This window comes from Micropterus dolomieu, linkage group LG03 (genome assembly GCF_021292245.1).
Source record: "Micropterus dolomieu isolate WLL.071019.BEF.003 ecotype Adirondacks linkage group LG03, ASM2129224v1, whole genome shotgun sequence".
In the NCBI taxonomy this organism is placed as follows: domain Eukaryota; kingdom Metazoa; phylum Chordata; class Actinopteri; order Centrarchiformes; family Centrarchidae; genus Micropterus; species Micropterus dolomieu.
Window position 1 is genome coordinate 11740384 of NC_060152.1, and position 25663 is coordinate 11766046.

The following is a 25663-nucleotide window of genomic DNA, read 5'->3' on the forward strand; positions in this document are numbered from 1 at the left end:
GCAATACAATTAATAACAACAATTCAGGCTGTAATGTTCTAAACTAATTTGTGACCCATCACAATCTGCTACAGCTGTTTCTGCAAACTCCTGTGTCAATGAAACTGCTTATTGTAATAGAGAATGCAATAAAACAAGTGTAACACCTAGATTATGTTTTTATTTTCTATCCCTCTATCTCTCTCTTTCTTTGTCCTTCTGGTCTGCCTTGCAAGCCTACATAGTGAATGAAATTAGGTAAAATTAAAAAGACATTAGAGTACTTAAAACCTTTGTTATGTTTTACATTTTATAATTAAAAATCATATAATACAACATTGAAGTCAATACCAGACAACAAATACCAGATTAAACAGAACAATATCATGAAGAAATAGTTTTAAAGTAATGAAAAAGTCTGTAGAAATTAGGAAACACTGAAATAACTCACCTATATAAATACCTTTGTAATAATTAAATAAGGATCCAACTCCAAGTGTTCTCTATCACTTCTTTTTAAGAATGAGAATAAAGTCTTGATATTTTTGCTGTGGTTCTTGGTTTTTATCATCTCTGGTGGTGGTTCCTGTGTGTTTAGCGGAACTGTCCTCCCCATCCCCATGACCAAGTCGGACACAATTGACGACGCACCACCAATGTCAAACCCAACCCAGAAAACTTCACATTGACTCAACTGACCTCACGTTATGTTTTTACATTGAGGTAACAGCCCTACAATCTGGATAGAGGACGGTTTGAAGAGAGTAAACGCTTAACTCGGAAACATTTCCCTTTTGTGTAGTTTTGTTGTCTTTTTGTGTGTCGCGGTTATTTGCAGGCGAATCTAACCAGACAAGATGCGTCTCACGTTGCAAATGTTGATCTCCCACGGCCGGGTGGCCCGGAAGATGGGCATGGGTCCACAGTCTCGAATCAACATGCTGCGGAACATATTGACAGGACTGGTCCGACACGAGAGGATAGAAACCACGCTGGCCCGAGCAGATGAAGTCCGCTTCTACGCCGAAAAGGTAACGACGACCTGGTGGTGCTGCTAGCTCATAAGCAACATAACGTTAGCTGGTAATTAAGCTAACTTAACGTTATACAGTATTAGACGAGTCCTGGGGTGAAGCCAATTGTTCTACACTGGAATATTTATCTGCAGAGAAGGTCCTTTCTCAGTCTTAAATTTACAGTATCATTAAGTTAATTAACAGGATAAACATTTTTTAGTGGAAAGCCCATATTATAAATACACAGTGTTTTGTACTGTACAGACTTGACCCACGCACATGTTCCTTACTGTGAGTAAATTTTGTTTCAATCTCTTAAAATACTGAATACTGAGAATTTTTGTATCCCCTGGCAAAAAATGTCAGAATATGAAAAATTATTTATATTTAATAAGAATTACAAGAACAGAAAGACCCAACAGGACTGCAGCACTCTGCGTGAACTTGTAAACCAGTACAATAAATACACACATGTACATTTTAATGGTTGATTGAAATATAAATTACACACACAGGTATGACATTTTTAGACATAAGGCAGTAAAAAAAAAAGAAAAAGATAAGAATAGACCTAAATATATATTTAAAAATATTATGTGGTCGAGATGGGGCAGTGGATGAGAAAAATGCCTTTGTCTCATCACTAGTTGCTCTGCCCTCTGACATATATTACAATTGTAAGTCACTTTAGATGAAAGCGTCAGCTAAATTACTACTGCTACTACTAATACTAATACTACTACTAATAATAATTATATTATTATAATTATTATCTGTACCACCTATCACAGATGTCACAGCCAATGTGAAAATTCAAAATGCACATTAAAGTTTAATAATACCAGCATTTATTCACTTCCTTTTTTACTGTGTGCATTACTACCACCATACTACTAGAATGCTATGTTACACACCCGAGTGTCAAACACTGTTGCTAGCTCATATTTTGTGCTGTTATGACTTGACATTAAGAATTTCATACATTTAACACTCACCTGGTCTAAGAAAGGAAGGGATGCAAATCTCGGCAGTTATTGAATCAGTATTTTCAGACACGTGAGTGTCAAAAACTGTTACAAGCTCATATTTAGGGCCATTTTGACATTAAGCATTTCATACATCGAACTCTCATATATGCTGAGAAAACAGGTGGATGCAAATCTCGGCAGGTACAGAATCAGTATTGCCGAATAATACATCCACCTCCTAAGTTTGTTTTCAGATGCTTAAGGATCAAACACAGTTACCAGCTCATACTTTGGGCTGCTTTGACTTGACATTGAGAATTTCATATATATGATTGTCTTCCTGGCTGAAAATATTGGCAGGTAGAAATCCAGTTTTGCTGAATAATGCATCCACCCCTTAAGTTTGTTTTCAGACACGTAAAGGTCAACTACTGTTACCAGCGCATATTTTAGGCCGTGACTAAAAATTTGACTTAACATTAAGAATTTCATACATGAAACACAATAATGCTCAGTACAGGACACTTAACTGTGACAGGAATCTGATGGTGTTACTGGTACTAACAAAGTTAATTTCCTTCATTGAATCTGTTATCCTGCATCTAGACTAAGAATTTAACATGATGTGCACACACATTAAGTCCAGAAGTCCGCTCTAGATGTTTTATATGAGCATTACAAAACCATGGGAATTAAAATACTGCTTTAACCGCCTTCACTCTTCTGGAAAGACTGGATTTATTTCCCATTCAGCCACAAGAGCATTAGTTAGTTCAGGCACTCAAGTTGAACTTTAAGGCATGGCTTTCAGTCTGCTCTCCCGTTAATTCCGAAGGTGTTGGGGTCGAGGTCAGGATTCTGTGCTGGCCAGTCTTGTTTTCCATATCAAACTGAGAAAACTATTACTTTATGAACCTTTTTTGCATGAGGTCATTGTTAGGTGGAAACAGAAAAAGGACCGATTGCTACAATGTTTGAAGCACAGTATTGAGTAAAATATCAAAGCATGCTGTAGCGTAGCAGCATTTCCTTTAGTTTTGAACTAAGAGCCTAATCACAAAAACAGCCCCAGACCAAATGTACCAAAAAAATGGGTGGACAGAGGTGTCTAGATACTTTTGGCCATATAGTGCATATACTACCTTTCATCACAATATAGTTGGATCACTATTCACTACTATAAATGTTTTGCATATGCAAACTGCTAGTGGTTGTAATGAAAGGAAAGCTGACACTTTAGGATCCCCGTACTTAGTGTAACAATCACTGCATCACATGCCAACTTTAATTTGCTTTGTCGCTAAAATTTACAGCCCACAATGTCTAACTTCATGTATTTGCACTCACCAAATCATTTTAATGTAAAGACAGTCTAACAGCATATTCTGATTTAAATTTCTCTTTCTTCCACACACAGGGCTCTGACTGTATGTTTTCTTATTTCTTTTAACCCAGCTAGTTGACTACGCCAAAAAGGGAGACACTGATGAGAAGGCAATGAAAATGGCTAGCTTTTGGCTCACGGTACGTGTCTGAAGTGCTTCTCAACTGTGTGAAGTTTCACGCTGTGTCCCTCTGAATGTAAAACAGTCAAAGTCATTGTTTAGTTTGTGTCTGCTTCTTCTTCTCCAGGAAAAGGATCTGATCCCAAAGCTCTTCAAGGTCCTTGCGCCACGGTTTGAGACTCAGTCAAAGGACTACACACGAATAGCACGCCTCCCAAACAGACAGAACCTGGACAGAGCTAAGATGGCCGTCCTGGAGTACAAAGGCAACCCCTTCCCACCTCTCTATCCTGTGAAAAAAGAGAATGAACTCACTCTCATCAACCAGCTGCTCAAAGGCTACAGAGAAGAGAGGGCACAACAGTTAGCTGCAAAAAATTTATTAACACTATCTTAGTGTTGGATCAGTGATTGTGGTCACTGAAGGATGATGTTTGGGTGCTGAAATGCTTCTGAAGAGTCACTTGCAGATTCTGCAGATTGTGACTTATAGACTGATACACTTCATCACCCGAAGAACAGTTCCAGCTCCAGAGTCAACTGAGGGCAAGGAAATAGCTGTAAAAGGACAATCCAGAATGATTTTGTGTTAATAAATATAATTTCTAAACAGAAGTAATAGCTATTAGCTTTATTTCTTTGAACACTTTGTTAGCAGGTTTGCCCTGTTGACCAAGGGAGATTTGGTTAACACAACAGCAGCACACAAAATGAAAATAAAACATGCTTTTGTGGTACATATTAAAGGAGTACTTTATTGAGTATTTCACTTTCATAAAGTTGGGGAGCTTATGAGGCAGATAAATAAAAAACAAAGACTGTAGAATGGCGCAGTTTAACTAGATCCTACATTTCTCATAATGCAGCTGCATAGCATCTCTCATTAGTGTGTAACATGTTCTTTATATGCCTACTTCATTCAAACTCCACACCTCCAGTTTGGGGTGCAGTGATTCTGTCTGTAATCTTTGATCACAAGTGATGACATCACTGACATCTGTTTTTTTCAATTCTAATCTTTGGAAAGCTCCCTGCGGTCACAGAAGACAACTGTTTACCACTACTCCTCGTGACGAGTAACAAGTGCATTTGAAAAATTGGTGGAGTACCCCAATTAAATAGTGATTTCTTTGGATTGATAGCAAATAACTGGACAGATGAGAATGTGAATCTGTTTCTTACACAATTGAAAAGCCTCCCCTCACCTTTTTCAGAAAGAATTTTACGAGTGTGGCATTTCAACTCTTGTGTTTTCAGGCCACATTTTTCGGTTCAGTTTGTACAGGATTAAAAAAAACTAACGCCTTACTACAATACTACTTCACAGCAGACATTTTGGCTTGTAGGAGGAGAAGCACAGGTGTAATTGATACCATTCGGGACGCCTCCAGTCCAAATACATAAATGGAATTGAACCATCATTAAAGTTATTAATTATACCTGTGCTGTTCATGCTATGGCAGGTTATCTGAAGGCCTTGAAGTCTTAAAAAGCATTAAATTCAGTTCTCTCAAAAGAAAGGCCATAGAAAGTATTAAAAAGAATATTTCTTCTTGCCTGCTGTAGACATTAATTTTTTTGTATGTGCTTGCAGGCAGTCATGAGACGTTACACATCTAAAAACTTAAAGCGATTGCTGCGACAGTGGATTGTGCTCGCAGGAGGCTGTTAATCCTGTGAGCACAATCAGTCTGCCATCAGACCTGCAGCAAACAGTGTTACTGCTACTACAAGCCACAGTAGCTCAATGACTCTTAGTGAGTGATCATTTTAGCAAAAATGTTAATGAATTATTTTTTAATTTATCAATCTATCCATCAAATTCTAACTCTTATTTAAGTTTAGGTCATGTTAACTTATTAATTAGATTATTATACTAGTAGGAACTATTGTTAGATACAGCTGGGAAGTGTTGACAAAAATGTGATATAAATGTCAATACATTTGTGTTCTTAATAATTGTAGGCCTAATTGTCCTGACTGGTTTTCTGACATTCCCAAAAGGTAATAAATTGTGTTCTACTTGGGACTGAAAAAAAGGCATTAGAAAGTTTCACATTTAAGTTGGTGTACACTGAAGAGACTTTATGACAAGTCAATGTTGCTATATCTTTTTTTTGTCATCCTGGTGGACTAACACAACATATGAAATTGTAATATTTTATGATTCGAAAGCACGAGCCATGTCTCAGCAAAGTTGAACTGGAACAGATTAGCAAAGACCGTTTTTACATGTTATGTTAGACTATTGTATTGGGTTGAATTCAAATGTATAGGCAGATGTACACAGTTGAAAAGGAGTTAGATTTTTATTTTCTTCATCAGAAATTAACTCCTAAACTCAACACTACAAAATGCTGCCAAAAAATGTAATTTAGACCCTTTCTGGAGATCGGACTGGCACATGGACATAATTAGGCTAGCCTACATCAGATTGTGACCAGCCTGGAGTGTGTCCCTGTGGTGTTTTACTTTAATAGACTCTTGTAATGAGAACAGATTCTAAATATGATTTACAGATATTAGATTGACTCTTTTGGACCCATGCCCTTGTCCTAACTAGAACACAGACACAGTAGCCAAATAAAACACACGCTCAGACAAGGCCTCTAATAAAACCTTTTTTTTTATTTTGGCAAAAAGTGTATATGTACAGCGTATTTAGAATTGACACCATTAAAATGCATTAGATCAGTGCTCTGGTGATGTGCTCTTAACCAGATCTCTCTGAGTCGCCTAAAAGCTGTGCTGTTTTCTGTCATGCATACATAATCTCTTTTCTTTAAGTTCTGTCCCTTAAGAGTGTGTCTCAGTCCTGTAATTGTATGTCAGTATACACAAGGTTGAAGCTTTGATACAGTGTCAGTAAGCTTGTCTGTTAGTCGAGTTACCCAGCGTCTATTCAGTCAAGTCATGGCAACCGTAACAATAGGCAACAGCAGACAAAATGGCAGACATGCCTAATATAAACCAGACATGTAATCAGAAATAACTAGTACTCTAATTCAAGTTATCGTTCTGTTTCACAGACTAAGTTACACCTCTGATAAACTCTCACAAGTTACACACCACAGTGCTAACATCTTAAAGTACTCCATTACTGCAGGACTGCCATAGATAAATCTATTAGCTGAGTACCACCATTTTTAGAAATCAATGAAGGCTCAAGATTGTTTTCAGTTTCTGAACTGCAGTGAGCTGGTGGAGAACTCAGTGTCAGTGACACTCTTACATGACTTATCATTATGACTTTTCAGTAATTCAATGTTAAATTACGCTGAATAAGCATGATACGTTCCCTAAAGTGTCCGATCAGTCGACGACATTTTCAGACTGTATTTACAGGTGTATGCATCTGGAATAGATGACATCTCGATGTGGTGTGAATACAGGTTTCAAAGCAGTCTTATAAGGTGACATCATCACAAATAAACAGACTAAGACCAGGAACATTAAAGTGCTCCATGCAGGACAGACAAAATGTACAGTTGTGTTGCCGTTTTCACAGTTCAGCTACAACGCTCTTTTTTTTTTTTGTCATCGATCAATGTCAAAGCTTAGGGATACAAAACCACTAATATTTGTTCAGCTTTTCGCACACTTTAAACATTAAAGTGAGATAAAGCTAACGAATACTCATGTTTCAGGTACTAGACAGGGGTGAGGATAAAGTTACTTGTTTTTGGGAAAAGGCAGCCTCCTGCACTTAAATCATGGATGTGTTGGAGCTGGAAGCCAAAAAGAAAGAAAAGAGAGTTTGACAAAAGGTATTGTTCTAGTTATTCCAGTAACTTTAAAATCACCCCTGTCCTTGTGCTGTATTGCATCAGTACATTCACCAACGTCTACATACACAGAAATGACATTTTTGAGCAGGTATATTCTGCACTCTTCAATTAAAACCAATATAGTGTGATATTGGTTTGACATTGTGTTTCAGACAGCGCAAGAGGGTTTTGATTGGAATAACAAATAACAGAATTTATCCAGTCAAAAATATACTAAAGCCTATTGTATGTATTTACAAAAGTATAGATTTCAATACACACAATAAGCGAATATTGTATGGTCACATGAAGTACATTTATCAACTTTTTGGACGGGAAATACAATACAAACATGCGTGTTTTACGAGTACCTAGAAGTGCCCACAGTAAACGTGACATTTTACATTTACACATCAGCATATCAATCCAGAATAACCAGCTGCAATGAAGGCATATAAGAATATAAATTAACCCAACAAACTCCATATAGAGTAAATATCTATACTTTATCAAAATGTGTCAAACATAAAAAAAAGTTTTTGTTTTTTTTAAATGAATTGGATAAATGTAATGGCATGAGATTATTTTGATGGTCACAGCACCAACTGGAATTTACTAATGTGGAGAAAGAAAAAGCATGAAAACTTTTTTTTTTTTTTAAATAAAACTATATAGATTTGTAGCTCTCTCCAGTTTTAGCTATTTACAAACTCTTCCAGGCACACCATCAATGCCTCATGAATTTTTGAATAAAAGTATTTCAAGAATTGTGTTCATTTCCGCATCGTGCACAGCTATCATTCTATTGCTCTGGCTACATCCACTTTGTCATCTTTCTCCCTGTGTGCCTTTTACTGGTCAGAATCAAATATTTATTGCTTCTTTATTCTTTAACAAGCTCAGCACTCCTATCTTACAGCCATTTCCCCCTCAACTCCTCCATTCGGGTTATTTCCATTCACAGGTGAAAAGGGACCGTTTAGGGATTCACTTTTCTAGTGATTTCTCCACTTCGTCCATCCAAACTTCTTACGCCCGTCCCTTTGGTCTTTAAACAGTAACACCTTGATTCCACTCTGACTCTCTTTACTTTGTACTGTCATTCTGTCCCTCTGTGCCTTCCCCTCTCTCCCTCTGTGCTGCCCTCTGCTCCGTCTTTCTCTCCGTCTTATGCTTTTGTTCCGAACCCCCCTCCTCCTCCGCCCTGCATGCTGAAATACTCGGTGAAGGAAGGGAGCCGGGGCGGCTGCGGGGGCGAGCGTGCGGCCGGACGTGGTGGTATCGGGGGCGGAGGTGGGGGCAATATCGACGTCAAGTCAGCAGCAGTGGTGATAATCTTCTGCTCGCTGTTCCTTGGCACTTCGGGTCCTTTACGGGCCACCGTCTCCTCCACCGTCTTCACCGGATCCTGGAAGGAAGAAGATGATGGATTTACACTTATGACCTGCTCCGGCTGTAGGTTCCAGAAATGTCCTGCCCTGGTCAGAAAGTGACCATGCAGACACTGCGGCAGTACCACCATACTATTAATCACATTTTGACAGCCTCCTCCACAGCTCATTGATGCTCTGGTGGTTGTACAGGACAGGGTAAATTACACATGCACTGGGTTTCATGACCTCCAGTTCAGTTACTTTACTCTCCACAAGCTACAGTTTATCAAACCTGACCCTGATGTACACGAGTGTTTAATGTATGGCTGAGCTTTCATGTGGACATGGCAAATATGGTTCAAATCATTTTCAAGATATTATGGACACTTTTTTTAGATACACATACGTATCACAATATGTTAAATGTATGCAAAATCCAGCGCTGAAAGTAATGATTATTTTTATTATTGATTAATATGTCTGGTCTGATAAACATAAGAAGAACAGTGTAAAATGTCCGTCAAAATTTCCTAGAGCCCAATGTTACGTCATCAAATATCTTGTTTAGTCTGATCAACAGTCCAAAAAAACAAATATATGAACTTAGTGTACTATATGACATGGAAAAGAAGAACATTCTCACATTGTAAAGTACTGGGTACTGGGTTTCACTGTTATGCATTACAGTGAATTAGGCCAGACTTTTCAAATATGTAAACCCAACATGTTAGGAACTAGTTTTAGTCAACAAACATTTGCTAAAAATATAACACAAGATCACTTAATTGTGGTTTGATTCTGCTGAAATTTGGTAAACAGTCCTTAAAATATTGTCCAGCCTTACCTTTGTGTTGTCTATGTAAACATGTTAACAAAGTATCAGAAATACCTTCCTGATGACTTAGATTGTTCAGCACAATTCATCTCTCACTTGTCTTTATTGTCATTTGATTCTTTGTTTTCAGTTACATATACATTACTTAGCATTTCATGTGCTGCAACCTATGAATGACTCATCACGCATTTCACCAAATGTACTGAAACCCATGGTTACAGAATTTAGCCCCTTAATCCAAAGAATCAATATATGCTTTCATACAAAACACAGTATTTAATAGTTTTAAAAAAATCTTGCCTATCTTGGGATGACTAACGGCCAATTTGTTTTATCTGTAAGTGGTTTTCTAGACAATTTTCAATCTGGCTTCCAACCACATTATAGCACAGAGACTGCTTCAATAACCTCAAAATTCACCCTTTAGGCCAAATACTGTAAACAATAAGATTGCCTGCCATATTGTATACAGCTACGGAGACAACACTCAGATTGACTTTGCACTTTCACCAAATCACCCCGGTCCAAGACACTGTGTCAATGCAAGTAATCATGTGCAACTACATTTTCTTCACTTAAAAAAGAGTGAGTGCATTCTATCTGGCAACAATGAAGAGAGACTCTTATTGCCCACCTTTATACTACAGAATAAAGACTAATGGCGGAGTTGGAAATCGTGGTGTTTTATTGGTGGTGTCTTCAATCAGAAGTCTGCAGCAAATGCAGCAATTCTGGTGTTATATTTCTAACCTAAGAACCAGGGGAACTAACTTTACACTGGCTTCCAGGAAGATAGACAATTAATTCCTAAGTGCTAGTACTAGATTGTAAAACACATAATGGCTTACATCAGAACATCACAAACAACTTAATCTTAAGACACTTTTAAAAATGTAAATTTAAAACTTGCTTGTTTTCTCTACTGCACTTTTATTATAGCGTGGGCTATTCATGTAACTTTATAAATTTTCATTGTTTTTAAGTTTGTATGCATTTTTTTAATACAGATGTGTTTGAAAGGTGCTGCACTTGTAAACTTGTCTTTCCTTGTCATGACTTTGTGTCACTTGTCATACATTTTGTTAACTTTAACTGTGTATTTGGGTTGCCTCTTTGTGTTGTATTATTCGTGCTACTGCCTGCAAATTGTACGAGTGTAGTTGAAGATTCAGAGCTCATCTTCTGTCACTCATTTCTGCATTGTATGAAAAAGCAACTTCCATAGATATGCAAGTTCCCCAAGCTAGACAATTCATCACTGCAAACACAATGCCTTAATTTGGTCTTGTCAGACTTTTTATTTAATCATTATTTCCTTGTGCCCAAGTGTTTTCATATCAGTGTGTGTGCTATGTTAGGCTGTGCTTACTGTCATTCACCTGAAGCCCACAGGAAGAGATGGTGGTTTCCGCCAAGAAATAATCCTTAAAAACACAGTTTTACAAACTGTGTTGTTACGCTGATGCCTTCTCATTTGAGGCATCTTTGTTAGATGAGACAGCAGATCATTACATGGTCTATAATTCTCATTCTGATGCTTATATTTACCTTTTACCTGTTTCTGCACCTCATTTACTTCTCTTGTTCATGAATGTGGCAGTGTGCATTGAAAAACATGTAAAGTTAGACTCACTGATTGGATGGAGAAGAGTTCAGTGAAGTTGGGTTGAGAGTCTCCCAGGAAGGAGCTATTTCCGTAGGCATGATGGGGGAAGCTCTCTGCTCCCTCGCCTGCTTTCGGACTAGACAGCAGGATCCCGATCTGGGACGTCCGAACATGATATGGGAAGTTCTTATTGGCTGCTGAAGGTCGTGTGATAACCTAAGGACAAAAGGATGAAAAGATATGTATGGTGATTACATGCATACTCTGTACAAACAGTATATATAGTAGCTAACACATAGCCAGATCATGTAAGGGCCAAGTGAGAAATGAGAATTGCAATGCATGAAGTGAGCATGAATATAAAAGGATATTTGCAGGAGCAGTATGGCCCATTAGTAAAGAACAATGTGTCGAAGGTGAGGAAGAGGTAGATAATGATGTGTGGAGGAGACAATCAGCATGAGGCAGTTATAACTCAAGGATAGTGAATAATGTATGACAGACAGTGGAAATAATGACTCTTGAATAATGTGAACTACGTAGACGTGCAAGTGTCTGCATGAGCGTGTGTGTGTGTGTGGTACGAACGAGGAAGACGATGTGAGCGTAGAGGTGGATGCCGAGCTGAATGCCGTTGACGATCTTCTCCCGGGCCCAACGTGGAATCCCAAAGTTGGCGATCAGAGCCATAACTGGCACTGCAAAAAACCTGAGGAAGACAAGTGAGTAGATTTAGGATAATGGTGTGGAGAAAACACATTAAAAGAAAAGATGAGAACAGAGTTTGATGACGAGAGAAAGAGAGAGTAGAAATAGATGTAAAGCACTGAGAAAGATAAAGATGGTGGAGAGGAGAGGCGTAGATAATGAGGCGAGAGATAGTGACAGCAATGACAAAGAATTGTGGAGATAATGTTAGTCTTTGTAATCTACCCTTCATTTCAAGCTTGTGCTATTATATACAGTGAGTGAAGGCCAGAGAAGCTGAGCAGAGTATGTTGAAGGTTTTTTTCAGGATTGTGTAAATGACTTTTTACTTTTTTTACTTTCCTGTACAAAGCTTTAAACTATCTACACACATATATGGGCGCATAAATTATTCTAATAGAAGAGACCTTATCAACTTAGCAAAAATAGATATTTTCCTCTAGCCATCATTCGTTCAAGCTCTACAGTGCTAGTAGAGCACAGAGGTTGGGCACACAATGTTGTAGAAGGGTGGTGTAAAATAAACAACTTTTCATTCTCGGACCGCTACAGCATCAGCTATCTCATGCACATTTTTACAGAGCGGCATAAATTATTCAAATTGAAGAGACCTCAAACAGACAAATGTGCATTTTCGTACTCCTGCAATCTCTCACTCAGGTGCTATTATCCGCAGCGAGAGCAGAGTGGGGGAAGCTGTGCAGGTCTCACCATAGTGTGTACGTGGTGAAGAAAGGGACGTAGAAGGGCTGTTTCTCAGGGTAGTGTTTTAGAGAGACCAGCACGGCGTAGCAGAACCACACGTAGGCCAGCAGCTGCAAGCCCATCAGTCCGTAGCCTGCAGGGCTGTCGTAAGCGTATAGCACTTCACCTGGGTCAAAGAACTGGCACGGGAACATAAGAAGTTACACCAAAATGAAGACACACACTCTTAGCAAGCTAAACTTTTATACAAAGCAGATTAGAAGCATCTATTGGCTTGACTACACTTTGTAGCCTGTGCCCTAATTACTAAGATGGATTGCTCATGGTTCAGCATGCGCTGTGTTGACAGAGCCAAGAACTTCGCTGGTAGCATTCTGTCTTTGACATTGGCGCTTGTTCTCCACAACTAGGTCGTCAGAGTGTGTGTGCACTTTTGTGGGTGTGTGTGGGGCGTGTGTGCTTGCATCTGCGGATACTAGATTGCATGTCACAGTCCAGTGACTAGATGGCGTCGGCCATACAGGGTTACCCTTGCTACATAATGCATACGTCTGACGGCTCGGTGTGGAGCTTCTTGGGATCCAGCCAGTCAACTAGAGCCTGTCAGATTTCCTAACTGCAGGCCCAATACCAGGAACACTCTTCATGTCTTCATTTCAGTTCCAATTGTAACCTAGTTTGAGGTATTTTTAGCAGGAGCTCCCCTGAGTTCTGAGTTCTTTAATAGCAGGGACCATGCAAGAGGGCAGCTAGCAGATAAATTACACTTCTTCAGATCCACATATTGCAGCGGGAGAGATGGCTATAGGCTCCAGCATTAAATATAACATGAATACTTCCACTGCACTATTCCCACTGGGTCATTACCACACTGCATTCAAAGACTGTAATCCAAATGTACCATCATTACATCTGACTGTGCTGAAGCCTCTGCAGTACGCAGAGATGTATGTAGCTCATTAGCGTGTTATTAATTCATAACTCATTGGTCAAATTCACATACAGAACACAGTATAATTAATGAGAGTGGAGAGCTCACAGTGTGCTGATACTAGTTAGTAAATCCCAGGAAACCTTAAAGAAACAGTCAGTGATCTAAGATTCATGATCTCAAATACAGTACTAAGTACTGCAAATCTATTTAGTTGTGTTTGTAGCTGGGAAATGTCTGGTTGTTCCTGTCAGGATCCATAATTTGTAACTCATCCAGGAATGTATTTTTCCCCCTTAACAATCAACATGATACATATTCATAATAAGCAGTGTATTGATTTAATGAGAAACTTGGCAGAAAAGGCCATTACAGCACATGTTGATCTGTGGGCCCAACTCTTCTATGAATCTTAATGAGGTTATTCAAAAAGCTAAAGAGAGCAATAATACAAGTGCAGATACTGAGTCAAGCATTGTCACGTCACACTTACGAGTGTCCAGTGATCTAAATTTAAAATGAAAATAACCTAATTGTTCCAGACTTTGCCTGTAGTAACTACAGACAATTTCATTAGTGGGAAAATACAAAAGAGCATTTTCACTGCTGATTATTTGGTCATTTGTCAATTAATTGATAAATCTTTGGCTTTGAAATATCAGAAAGTATCCTAAACAAATCTTCATATTGTTTGCTCTGTCAACACACTCCAAATTTACATAAAATAGGCAGATGATGGTATGATGGTATAATAGATGGAAAAGCAACAAATCTTCACATTTGAGAAGCTGAAACCACTGAATACTTGGAATTAAACTCAAAACGGCTGTTAATTAATTTTCAGCTCTAGTGAAATTTTCCCAGTTGGCAGCTCATATTTACAGAAAACCCAACTAAACATGAATGTGGGACAATTCTTTTCCATCTAGCTGTTGGCGTGGAAAGTGGAGGATGGAGTTCAATCTTGATGAGTGCTGAAACAGTTAGTCAATTGATATATTTGAAATTAATCGACAATCATTTTGATAATAAATCAATGATCCTATTTGGCTTTGAAGGTGTCAGCTTGAGCTGTTGGAATATGTGATGGACATTTTTTTTTACATACAAGATTAAATAATAATTGATTTAATGAAGGAAAATCCATAGATTAAACAATAACTAATTATTAGTTGTAGCCCCAGTGTTGACTATAGGGCAGTGTAGGTAATGTGTGTGTGTGTAATACTATACCTCTGCCTCGTAGATGAAGAGGATGACATAGGTGATTGTGTAGACTGTCATGTAGATGCTCAACTTAACCGACCCACTGTGACTGATCCTTGCCCTGACACACATTTAATACACCAAGCATACACAAAAAGTGTGTCAGAGATCGCACAGAAGTTAGCAGAAGATAAGAAACAAATACACACACACACTCATGTATTATGATATACCACACAACACAAAGGACTGTGCTGAACTTTATAAATATAAAATGGCTAGAGAGTCATGGCCGTGAAAAAGTCTGTCTGAACTCACAAAAGCAGAAATCTTTAGTTTCACAGCAGCAGTCAACATATAGAAGCATTTCAGCATTAAGCCATCATCAGCACTTCAAACACACTTTCGCTCAGACTAAGTCAACACCACACACACCAGAAAAAACATATCAAAAGTTGTTGGGTAGTTATCTCCAGACTGTTAACTTATCAGTTACTGTAGATAAACCATGTTTTTAGCTTGATGGCGTTGCAGTTTTAAGTTTATTCACTGGGGTTTTAAGAGGGTTTAATAAGTGAGCGAGATCACAGAATCTTCTGAACCCAGAGGAGGATGTAATCCTAAAGTCAAAAAAGCCAGCTCATATCTTGCAAGCTCAGTTTTTGCTAGAAGAGTTTGGAGAGTCTGGAAAAAAACATCCACAGAGATTCAACTGAGCCTGAAGCAAGATCAATCTTCAATCTATGAGCTGTAGTTTGATGATGATTCACCACGAATCAAAACTCAAAACCTCATGAACGGCCAGTTATTCTAGCTGTTTAAAAAGCATGATTGGGTCCTTTACTCACATAAAACTGCTGGGGATAGCTTGGCAGAAAACATTACAGCTGGCATTTTTATTAACTGGATTGGGAATGGAAAATGGGAATTGGACAACTGGAAAGACTACTGACAGTTGGGCATTTGTCCAGTCAGGTGTGAGATAGATACATGCTGATGTTCCAGTAAATCATCTATTGTGCATGTTACCTGAAATGACGGCTGTCCTAAGCAAATGTCACTTAAGCCTTGCCAGACAACAAAAGCAAGAGCAAACCAAAAATGTATAAAAGAAACACAAAAACAACATCAAATTCACAACCCAGCAGCATCAGTCTGTCACATTCCCCAGATGTAGCAGTTCATCCACACATCAGACCCAGTGTACTAACTGACTTTTTGACTGACACCTAACATTGTCATATATTGAGATAGTGACTGTCACAGTGTGGGCCTCACACTGAGAGACAGTGGTGGCATAAACATACACACAAGGTGACAGGCTTCATAAACGCAGAAACACATAGGCTTGAGGAAATACATGTATACACACACACACAAGCTGCAAAAAAGTTCAAACCCCCACCTGGTGACAGTGAAACCTTTGCCCAGCAATATGAGCATCAGAAGGAACACCAAGAAACTGACGGAGAATAGTAATTTCCCTGGAGAGAGACAGAAAGTGAGAAAGAGATGACAGAGAGGATAATTAGGTTGTGGTTGCTGAATATCAGAGGGGAAAGAAAAAATCAGGTCGCCACACACAATTCTGTAACCATTCTAAATACTGTCACCATACCAAAATATTTGAATGTATTGCACGAAAGGCCTAGTTGGGGCATAATTTGGTAATTGTGGATGAATTTTATCTGAATTGGCTGAATAATACATCTTATTTATCTCAAGGTCAGTAGTAACCTCAACTTATCCCAGGTGATTACAGAGCCCACTAGGCCAAATTTGATAGACTACTCATCGTCTAGACTAATTGATTTCATCTTTCCCAATAGGATTAACAACATTATGGCCTGCGGTGTCTGTGGCCTAGGAGCAACATACACTATACATCTGAAATCCCAGATGTTTAACACAAAGACCCCCCTCCCAGTCATTAACAAACATGCACCATTCAAAAAGCTTAGAATAAAAGCTAGATTAACTCCTTGCTTTTCACCCAAATGATCTGCTTTATTTAAAGAAAGGAACAGAGCCTGGTCACTTGCCAGACACTCCATCCAATTGGTCATCATTTGGACGGCTTAGAAATGCACATCATTTGTGAGAACCAGTAAATCTATTATATAATCAATTATTTTGACTTAAAACGCTGCAGCATTTTGGAAAGCAGTAAACTCAAACAAAATCCTGCACATATTAATTGTGGCTTGATATCTGAACGGAAAGACATTTGCCTTGTTCTTAATAGACATTTTGCCGATGCTGGGCATTTATTTAAAAAGGATTACATGGGGCCCTTATTAATGATTATGTTTGTACCATTAACCACGTTTCTCATTTTACATTTCAGCCCCTCTCTCCAAGTATATCTCCTAAAAGTATTACAAGCCATTGATACCAGGAGTTCAGCTGGAGAGCATATACTGGATCCTTTATTATTTTTTTCCACTCCATTTAGACACAGAGCAATTAACACATATTTTTAATCTTTCTATCACAACAGGCACATTTCCTAATGTTTGGAAGTTTGCCCATGTAATTCCATTACATAAAAGGAGGTGATAAAAATGATCTTTAATTACACACCAATCTGCAAATTAACTTGTCTAGCAAAAATCCTAGAAATAACCAACTCAAGAAGACATTTCTTTGAAGTCACTTTGTTTTAACTCTGAACCAAACCATATTTAGAACCACTATTTCAAGTATTACATTAGTTACAAATAATATATAGTATCCACTTTAGAAAGTAAGACAAACGCATTTGATACAGTTGATCATACTTTGCTCTTACAAAGATTATGCAGTACTGGCTTTGATGGAAAGGCTTGTGATTGGTTCTAGAATTATTTGTTTGATAGACTGCAATGTGTGAAGTTGGGGCATGTCTGAGTTCTTGCTGCTAACAAAAGGCAAGGTTCAATTTTAGGTCCTCTTCATCATTTATATTAATGATACAGTCTCTCCACTAAGTGGCTGGTAAGTCCATCTTTATGCAGATGACACTATTGTCCACTATATTGCTGATTCTGTACACCTAGCTATTTAGAACCTAGAACTTTCCTTTAATGCCCTCCATGACACTCATAATATGAATTTGGAAAATCAGCCTTTTATTTTAGTGCCTCAAATTCCTGGAATGATCTTCAATGCACGCTAAAAATCAATATTCTACTAGCCTACGGACAATGTATAACAATGATCTCAAACCTCCCTGCCTCAACTGTTTGACTCATTTTTCTTTATTCTCATCTGTGTTTGTCCTATTTACTTTAACTTGTATGTAACTTGACATCATTACAAATTAAGGCAAAGTCAATGGTTCTTCAAAATCATTTATGGTCTTGCACATGCTCATCAAACCAACTGTTGCACTTTTTCACGTGCACACACGTGCATCATATTCCACTGATTCATACTCCTCAGGCAGCATGGGATTTTCCAGTGCAGAGGCAGTTTCAGTCAGTCAGTCAGTCAGTGGCTGATGCAGGAAAAGAACTCACCAAGTATTTTCAGGCTGCCGTTGCCGACTCCATCTCTAGCATACAGGCCCCAGTAGACACAATGGAACAACAGGCTGAGCACTGCCAAATGGAAAGGATGCAGGGAAGAGAGAAATGGGAATAAAATCAGAGAGAAAGGGAGAAGGAGGGCGAGGAGAAGAGAGAAAGGTGGAAAGATATGGCAGAGCAGTAGAATGGGTTTTTGGGGAAAAAAAAGAGGAGAACAGGTAGAAAAGAAGATGTCAGAGAGAAGAAGTAAAGAAAAGATAAGGAAGACAGTGAGATGAGAACGAGTAAAGAGAAAGGGGGAGGTGGCAGGAGAAAGGGAGAGAAATGGAGAGAAGAGAAAAGAGACAGAAAATAATTGATAAAAGGAGATGGAAAAGGAGCAGCAGGCTTGAAAGAAGTGGGAGGAAAGGGATATAATTTAGAGGTGGCAGGAGAATAGAGAAGGGATTTGAAGAGGGGACAAGCAAGCGAGAAGGAAAAAGCGAGATAAGACGAGGGAAGAAAAAGGAGAGGAGAGGGTGAGAAGAGTGAGGGGGTGTTCGTCAATAACAGCATGCTCCACTGAACACTGTAACGCAGCACGGCTGTTTGCAATAGTTCCTATTCACAGGCTAATAAGGGCGATAATATCTTGGCTCTTGAAGTTGGGATTAAGGTATGAGATGGTGCGGCTGTGCAAGAGTCTCATTGTCATCCTGATTGTGTGTGTGTGTGTTCGGGACAGAAGCTCTCACCCTCCACACCTGCCGCTGTCATAAACATTTTGTAGGTTGTGTGAAGAAGCTGTCTTCCCTTCAGATTGTCTGCAGGGAGAAAACAAAACACAAAAATGAAATAGAGGTGATGGATGGGATGTGCGTGTGTGTTGGTGGGAATAGAGATAAAAAGGATGGAGATATGCTAACAGATGGCGAAGGAGAGCAAGAGTGAGATACAGAGTGAGAGACAGAGAGAAGAGAAAAAAGAACCAGGGAATGGGCCAGATAAATAGGGAGGGGTGAGACCATTAGTATGCATCCATCTTGTGATGCGGGTCTCTAGATGAGACGTTATACATCTTCTCTATCCTCTCTCCTTAATCTGGGAGGAAATACTTTTAATGCGTATTTAAGCAGGCAATTTTACTACCAAAATACTCCTACAAACAACAGTGGCCTGGGGGGGGGGGAATTTACAGGGGGAGGAAGGGTCATAAACGTTCACGCATGCACTCACAGCTGCCCTGTATAACGACAGGCTTGGCAAGCCAAACGCTGCTGGATCCTCCTGTGATTTCCTCAAAGGCACTCGGGTGATGGCTGTCAAAGGAACATTCCTCCCAAGAATGAAAATACGGTCATCTTCTCCGGACTTCAATTTTTTATAACCTTTCAAATCTTTCTTTCTCTTTCATAATCTGCATAAATATGTGACAATGTGAATATTGTTTTCAATTAGGTAGACGTTATGAATATGTCCGTTTAGGCCTTTTCTCCTCCATTTCTACAACATTGTCATTTTTTTGTCTTTTGCTTGATTTGAACTCTTGCAAATTAATAAAACTCAAACTCAATTAAAATCAAGCCTCTACGTGAGTGAATATTCCAGTATACATACACATGGTGAATAAGATACAACAGTTCATTCAAGGCCTTCTCCTAATCTGCATAAAATCATAAAATAAGTTTCAGTAGAATCCAAGCGTCAAAAGGTGAATTTGCGCCTCATTATGTAGCCTTGCTCTGCAATATGGCAAGGAATAAACTTCCCCCAACCCCCTGTATTTAAAGTCAATACAGGTCCACTTTCATTTCCAAATATTATATGCACTTTTGGATACATTTGACTCTAAAACACTTAAATGACATTGCAGTTTTTTAAGGTTATTTTATGCAAATTTTGGAGCTTAATATTTGTAAATGTGTTGATAAGGACCCGTGAATTAGACAGTTTTCACTTTTATTTTGAGACATTCCTGTCAGAGACTTCTAACCTTCATGGTACTCACAGCAGTAAAAACGTACATTTTCATTCCTCATTACTCTGTATAATCACAGACCAAATAAATAGTCCCAATAAAAATTGAGTGTGATCTGTTGATTATCCAGAGAATCTGTTTCTTTTTTAATTGTAATATTTTATAGCCGTGGGCACAAAAACAAATTCAATTCACCTCCATTGTATGTGGGTGGCTGCAGAAATCTCAGGGACACATTTCTCAAAATCTTGGCAAATAAAACCAAAACTATCTGTACGGCTAGAAATCGCTAGGACAGATATCATCCCTCCATGGGTTCTCAAGATGAGGATGAGAGAAAAATCTTTCTGTTGTAAATTTCTTTTCTTGTTAATACTGGAAACTTTCACCTCATCAGGCAATCCTTCAAATTTTGAGGAGGGAAAACTAGACTTAAGCTGAGCTGCTAATAATACAAGGCCATTAAGGCCATAATCTGTGATGTTTAGTTACAAGCAGACACTGCTTCATTTTAAGGGGGCTACAAGCCAAAGAGATAGGGAACCACTGCACAAGAAAATAGGGAACCACTGCACTAGAAAATATGTTTTTTGTAATTTAGGTGAATCAGCCCTCTACTAGTTTGGAAAAAGGAAGATACGTGGCTGCACATGATAACCTTACGTGACGAAAGCAGGGAATGAAGAGTTTTCATCCAGTGGGTAAGTCATTCCTTGGAGCTTTTGTTCTCAGCTGCTTCGGGTTATGTGAGCTGTGACCTTCGTGTGACTAACTCGCTTCAATAACCTTAAGTCTATACCTTCTCCATTCAACCGTTAACCTTTACACGAAAACCAAACCCCGCTCTTGCCATCCTCTCACCCCTGCTTTTTATGTTGCTCATTCTCTGTTCTGACAAACTCCAGGCCCCAAGAAAAAATAGGCACATGCTCCACCTTTACTTATCAGAGGAAACATGAAGACTTACTCCTAGCCCATCAAGAAAGCATGTAGATTTTTATAACAGATCTGAGGAAAAGGGCACTTAATGACTGCTGTAGACTTTGAAATTCAGAATTGGTTTGTTCATAGAAGAGGGAGAAAGAGAGATACAATAAGTGGAAAAGACAGTACTTACAGGCAAAGTAGCAGGAGAGGAGGAACACCATGGAGAAGATGACCAGGAACGTAATGTCTGTCTCCAAGATTCCTGTAAATAGGAGATGGAGAATGTAGAGGAAACAGAATAATTGATGAGAATGAAATATGGGGGGAAAAAGGTAGGAAAGGGAAAAATGAAGATGCAAGAGAGGTGGTTGAATCAAAACCAGAAAGTAAAGCAGTCAATGAGGTTCACAGAATATCAAGGTGAAGAAGACACGAGGAAGGTAGAAAAATAAAGGGATGAAAAATCGGAGAGGCAGGTACGTGATGAGGATATTGGATTAGTTAAGAAACAGAGAGAGAGAGTTCCAGTAGAAGGAGAGTGGGAGAGAGACAGAACATTGAAGATGTAGGAATAATTCATTTAGGAGGTACTTGGGCCTCTTCTTCTTTTCATCCCTTACTCTCAGTTCATCTATCATCATTAATTCATTCAGCCGTTTCTTCATTATTGTAATTTGTTCAGTTCAGTGTGCTTTATTGGCCGTGCTAAGTGGTGTTGGCGTGTGCCATCAGCGATTCGTTCCATAATCTCTCTCTTTCTGTCTAATCACTCTTACCGAACTCATCTGCAGAAAAATGCTGCGTCCAGAATGACTGGCCATTGGTCAGTTTCATCTCATACTCCAGCCGCAAGCCATCGCCCTGCGAGAGACGGGAGAGGAGCAAACGTCAACAGAGGGAAAGAAAGAGCAAGGAGGCAGGTGAGATTAAAAGTGTATTCTCTTGCAGTGTTACAGGCTTTATGATCTTTACACTGCAGGTTGAAATGTCAGTGAAAGGTAACTCTTTAGATATATTTTTGAAAATTATTCCTTTGACATTTTACTTTTTCATTATAAATTTGATGATGAAGACCTACAGAACCTTTTGGGAGAGAAAAAAAGGTGTTAGCTGGACTTGAATTTTGTGTTTTGGAAACTGTATGAACCTCAGAGTGCTGTGTCACCCAGACATGATTTAAATCCAAATTAAATTAAATTACAGATTTTTTCTGCTACAGCATATGTATCTGCTCTGTAAAGCACGTGCTGCATTCGTTTTTGAAAAATAAAATCATAAACCAAAAGGGAGAAATTAATATTATATATTTTTTCATTTCATGATGGTACTTCATTAAACTGTCAACAATCTCCTTCCAGGCTTGAGGTAGAATTTCTTGGTTTTCTTTGACATGTTTTGGTATGAGTTCCAATACAATTGCAATACCTTACTTTATCATCTTTTTTTGTTATTTAACAAAAAATGCCAACATTCTTAAAAGTTAAATATTGCCTAAGCAGCCACACAAGACTGCTAACTCAGTTGGTACTAAAAATGCACACTAAGCAAGTAGAAATCATTACTCAGAAAGATCACATACAATCAGCAATGCAGCCTTTAAAGAGGCCAGAATGTTTGTTTAAAACATAAAAAAATGAAAGAACATTATCAACAGAATGTGAATAAGTAACAGTTCTGACGTCATATTAGACATCATTGTATTGTGTTGCAAATATATCTACTGAAGCTTCTGAACTAATAGGACTGTGCTAAGTTAGCTCCATAGCTAACTGAGCTAACTAACTAACAGCAGTTAGCAGCATTTTGGAATATGTCCCGCTATCTCATATCACAATGTCAACACCCTGCTTTAACTTCTACAATCAGAAACCATAACTGCACAATCATGGTGAAAAACATCTTACATTGCTGCTGATCATTAGACAGGTTTGTTTTTTGTACTGTAAGATCGCTGATTATTCATTTCCTGCAGCACAAATTTTCCACTGATGCCCATTCTTCACACCAGACTGTCAAGTGATTGAACAGGGCGAATGTACCGCATGTGACTTCAGTGGATGGGCTGTTCTTCTCTGTTGCAGCTTTGGGATTTTGTTTGATGAGTTGAGCGTGTTTTAGCATAAAATTCATTCCAACCACAGTTTGAAGTTTAAATAACTGCCCAGATATCCTCAAACTTTGTCCTGATACAAGAGAAGGAAAACATCCACATCCTCCTTGGTGAGGGACATATAGTCAGTCAGCCCCAAAGCTGGCCTGAAAGTGCCTTGGGATCCCCCAGGTGTGTGGAGGAAGTTAAAGGATAAATAAAATGAATCTAGGCTTCTCTGCCTGCTGTACTTCCAATGAGAAGATGACCCAGATTAACAGGAAGCAAGGATGGATGGATCACATCCATAGCGGTTTCCTCTGATTTACTGAGTATTCTTGTTTTTCCATTATTGATAGTTAGTGTCTGATATAATTGTTCTGCATTGCAATGTCATGAAAGAAAGCACAGAAAGAGAATATTTGGGTACTATGGGTAAGTGTGCGGGAAAGGAGAAATACCATGGAGAAAATGAACGTACCTGTGTGGTAAACCACAGTCTGAATGATGTTCATTTTTGGCAGTCACACTAATAAAAAAGTGTCTTTGGGAGGTGAGAAAAAAGAGGGATGGGGAGCAAGAACAAGAGAGGGGGGGACAGAGATGGGTTGACAATCAGAGCACAGAGAGCTCATTTCACACACACAAGTTCAAAGCCGATAGAGTTTGCGCATGTTGCGGTGGAGCGAAGGAGAAGAGAGGAGGAGGAAAAAAAGACTTTGATTTCATTTGGCAGCCTGAGACTCCATCTCACTCCCTCTATCAAAAAGGGCGAGAAGCGTGGAGCGTGCACTGCCACAAAATCAATACAGACACAAAGAGCAAGGAGACAGAGATAAAGACTGATAGGTAGAGAGGGAGAAAGTTAAAAGGAAAAAAACAGTTAAGGAGAATGGCAGAATGAAGAAAAAAGAGCAAATGCAAAGAGGGAAAGAGGGATGGATGCAGGAGAGTAAGGATAGATAAGGGGTGTGATGAAAGTACTACTTCACACAACAGGGATTCTCCCTCTGTGGGACTGACAGGGAGTCACAGGATGATTTTAGGGGGTTGCTTGTTGGTTTCACTTATAAAAGGCATCCATTTCTGATATACTGTACTGATGTATCCCACGCTGATGGTGTTCTCACCCAAACACCCCTTGTCTTGTACATCTTTGGCTCCCCTGTGGTGCTGATAACACATTTAAAAATGACTTGTGAGAGTCTTTTGTAAGGGTGGATCTCGTCTCTGGAACATTAAGTGTTTGGTTCTAACTTACAGTTTAGGGCACCTACCTAAGTGTTTCTCAGAAAACTGACCGTGCACAATTAGTTATGCACACTGGATATCTAAACAAAGTATATGGACACCCAAACATTACATCCATATGTTATTGTTTAATATGTCATTCCAAAACCATGGGCATTTAATGCATAATTTACTAAATAATGGTCAAAACTGAAGCAGCAGCAATCCTCACTTTTAGTCACACTGGATCCTACATTTACAAGAATGCCTTAAAGTGTAGAGCTGACAATAATCTGAAAAATAAATTCATTGAGAAAATCACCAGATAGATGATAACTGTAGCGGATAATAAAAATAATTCTTGCAGCCCTGACAAAGTGTATTTTAGAATAATACACGGTACAAATATTGTAGCAGAATCACACTCTTAAGTATTGCCCTGTATTCACACTGTGAGTAACACAATCTACAAATCATCAGGTCTGTTTATTTCTTAGAAAAGGTGGGTATCTCTCCCAAAAGACTCACAACACTGTCAAATACTCCTGTTATTATGTCTTATTTATTACATTAAAAGAGCGCAATGTTTCAAGGCCAACCTGACTCCCCATCTGGCAAAGAAAAATATAATAATGATCCTTCTTCAGTATGTGACTGTCAAGCCTTAATGAGAGATATACAGTGGGGGAAAAAAGTATTTGACCCCTTGCTGATTTTGCAGGTTTGCCCACTTACAAAGAATGCGACAATCTACAATTTTAATCATATGTACATTCTAACAGTGAAACACAGAATCCAAAAGAAAATTCCAGAAAATCACATCATATGAATTTATAAAAATTGATAACCATCTGATGAGGAAAAACAAGTATATGACCCCCTACCAAACAGCAAGTATTCTGGCTCCTACAAGCCAGTTAGTCTTTCTTTAAGACACAGCCCCAATCCCAACCAATTATCTACATCAAATACACCTGTCTCACCTCGTTACCTGTATAAAAGACACCTGTCAACACCCAAACAACCAGCATCCAACATCAGCACCATGGGCAAGACCAAAGAGCTTTTTACAGACATCAGGGACAAGATTGTTGATCTGCACAAGGCTGAGATGGGCTACAAGAGAATCGGAAAGCAACTTGGAGAGAAAAGATCAACTGTCGGTGCAGTTATCAGGAAATGGAAGAAGCACCACACCACCGCCAACATCCCTCGGTCTGGGCCTCCACACAAGATCTCGCCTCGTGGGGTGTCCCTGATCATGCGAACGGTGAGGAATCATCCCAAAACCACAAGGGGGGAACTGATGAATCAACTGAAGGCAGCTGGGACCACAGTTACAAAAGAAACGG

General features: G+C 38.9%; 2 protein-coding genes across 4 annotated transcripts in view; one reads left to right on the forward strand and one right to left on the reverse strand.

The window, feature by feature from the left end:
* Positions 1-567: 567 nt before the first annotated feature.
* On the forward strand, positions 568-4209 carry mrpl17 (mitochondrial ribosomal protein L17). Of its 3 annotated transcripts, none has more exons than XM_046043669.1 (4): positions 568-702; positions 818-1010; positions 3419-3487; positions 3596-4209. In XM_046043669.1, the coding sequence occupies exons 2-4, from the start codon at positions 837-839 to the stop codon at positions 3863-3865; spliced, it is 513 nt and encodes a 170-aa protein (XP_045899625.1). In that variant the 5' UTR covers positions 568-702; positions 818-836; the 3' UTR covers positions 3866-4209. The 3 variants fall into 3 exon arrangements, with proteins under 3 accessions (XP_045899625.1, XP_045899626.1, XP_045899624.1); XM_046043670.1 differs by having other exon boundaries at positions 578-702; positions 782-1010; XM_046043668.1 differs by having other exon boundaries at positions 628-1010.
* A 1867-nt stretch (positions 4210-6076) lies between these two features.
* Positions 6077-25663, reverse strand: part of tmem145 (transmembrane protein 145) — a 42113-nt gene continuing 22526 nt past the window's right edge. The window contains exons 6-15 of the mRNA XM_046046016.1: positions 21769-21853; positions 21183-21254; positions 18843-18911; positions 18100-18180; positions 16005-16083; positions 14627-14720; positions 12469-12641; positions 11638-11758; positions 11077-11265; positions 6077-8643 (exon numbers count right to left, since the gene is read on the reverse strand). Coding sequence (XP_045901972.1) covers positions 8404-8643; positions 11077-11265; positions 11638-11758; positions 12469-12641; positions 14627-14720; positions 16005-16083; positions 18100-18180; positions 18843-18911; positions 21183-21254; positions 21769-21853 — 1203 coding nt within the window. The 3' untranslated portion in view covers positions 6077-8403. The remainder of the gene's footprint in view (positions 8644-11076; positions 11266-11637; positions 11759-12468; positions 12642-14626; positions 14721-16004; positions 16084-18099; positions 18181-18842; positions 18912-21182; positions 21255-21768; positions 21854-25663) is intronic.

Coding starts and splice junctions, on each gene's coding strand:
- mrpl17 (XM_046043669.1), top strand. CDS start 837: ATGCGTCTCACGTTGCAAATGTTGATCTCCCACGGCCGGGTGGCCCGG. Junction 1,011..3,418: donor TCCGCTTCTACGCCGAAAAG/GTAACGACGACC, acceptor CTTTTAACCCAG/CTAGTTGACTACGCCAAAAA. Junction 3,488..3,595: donor TGGCTAGCTTTTGGCTCACG/GTACGTGTCTGA, acceptor CTTCTTCTCCAG/GAAAAGGATCTGATCCCAAA.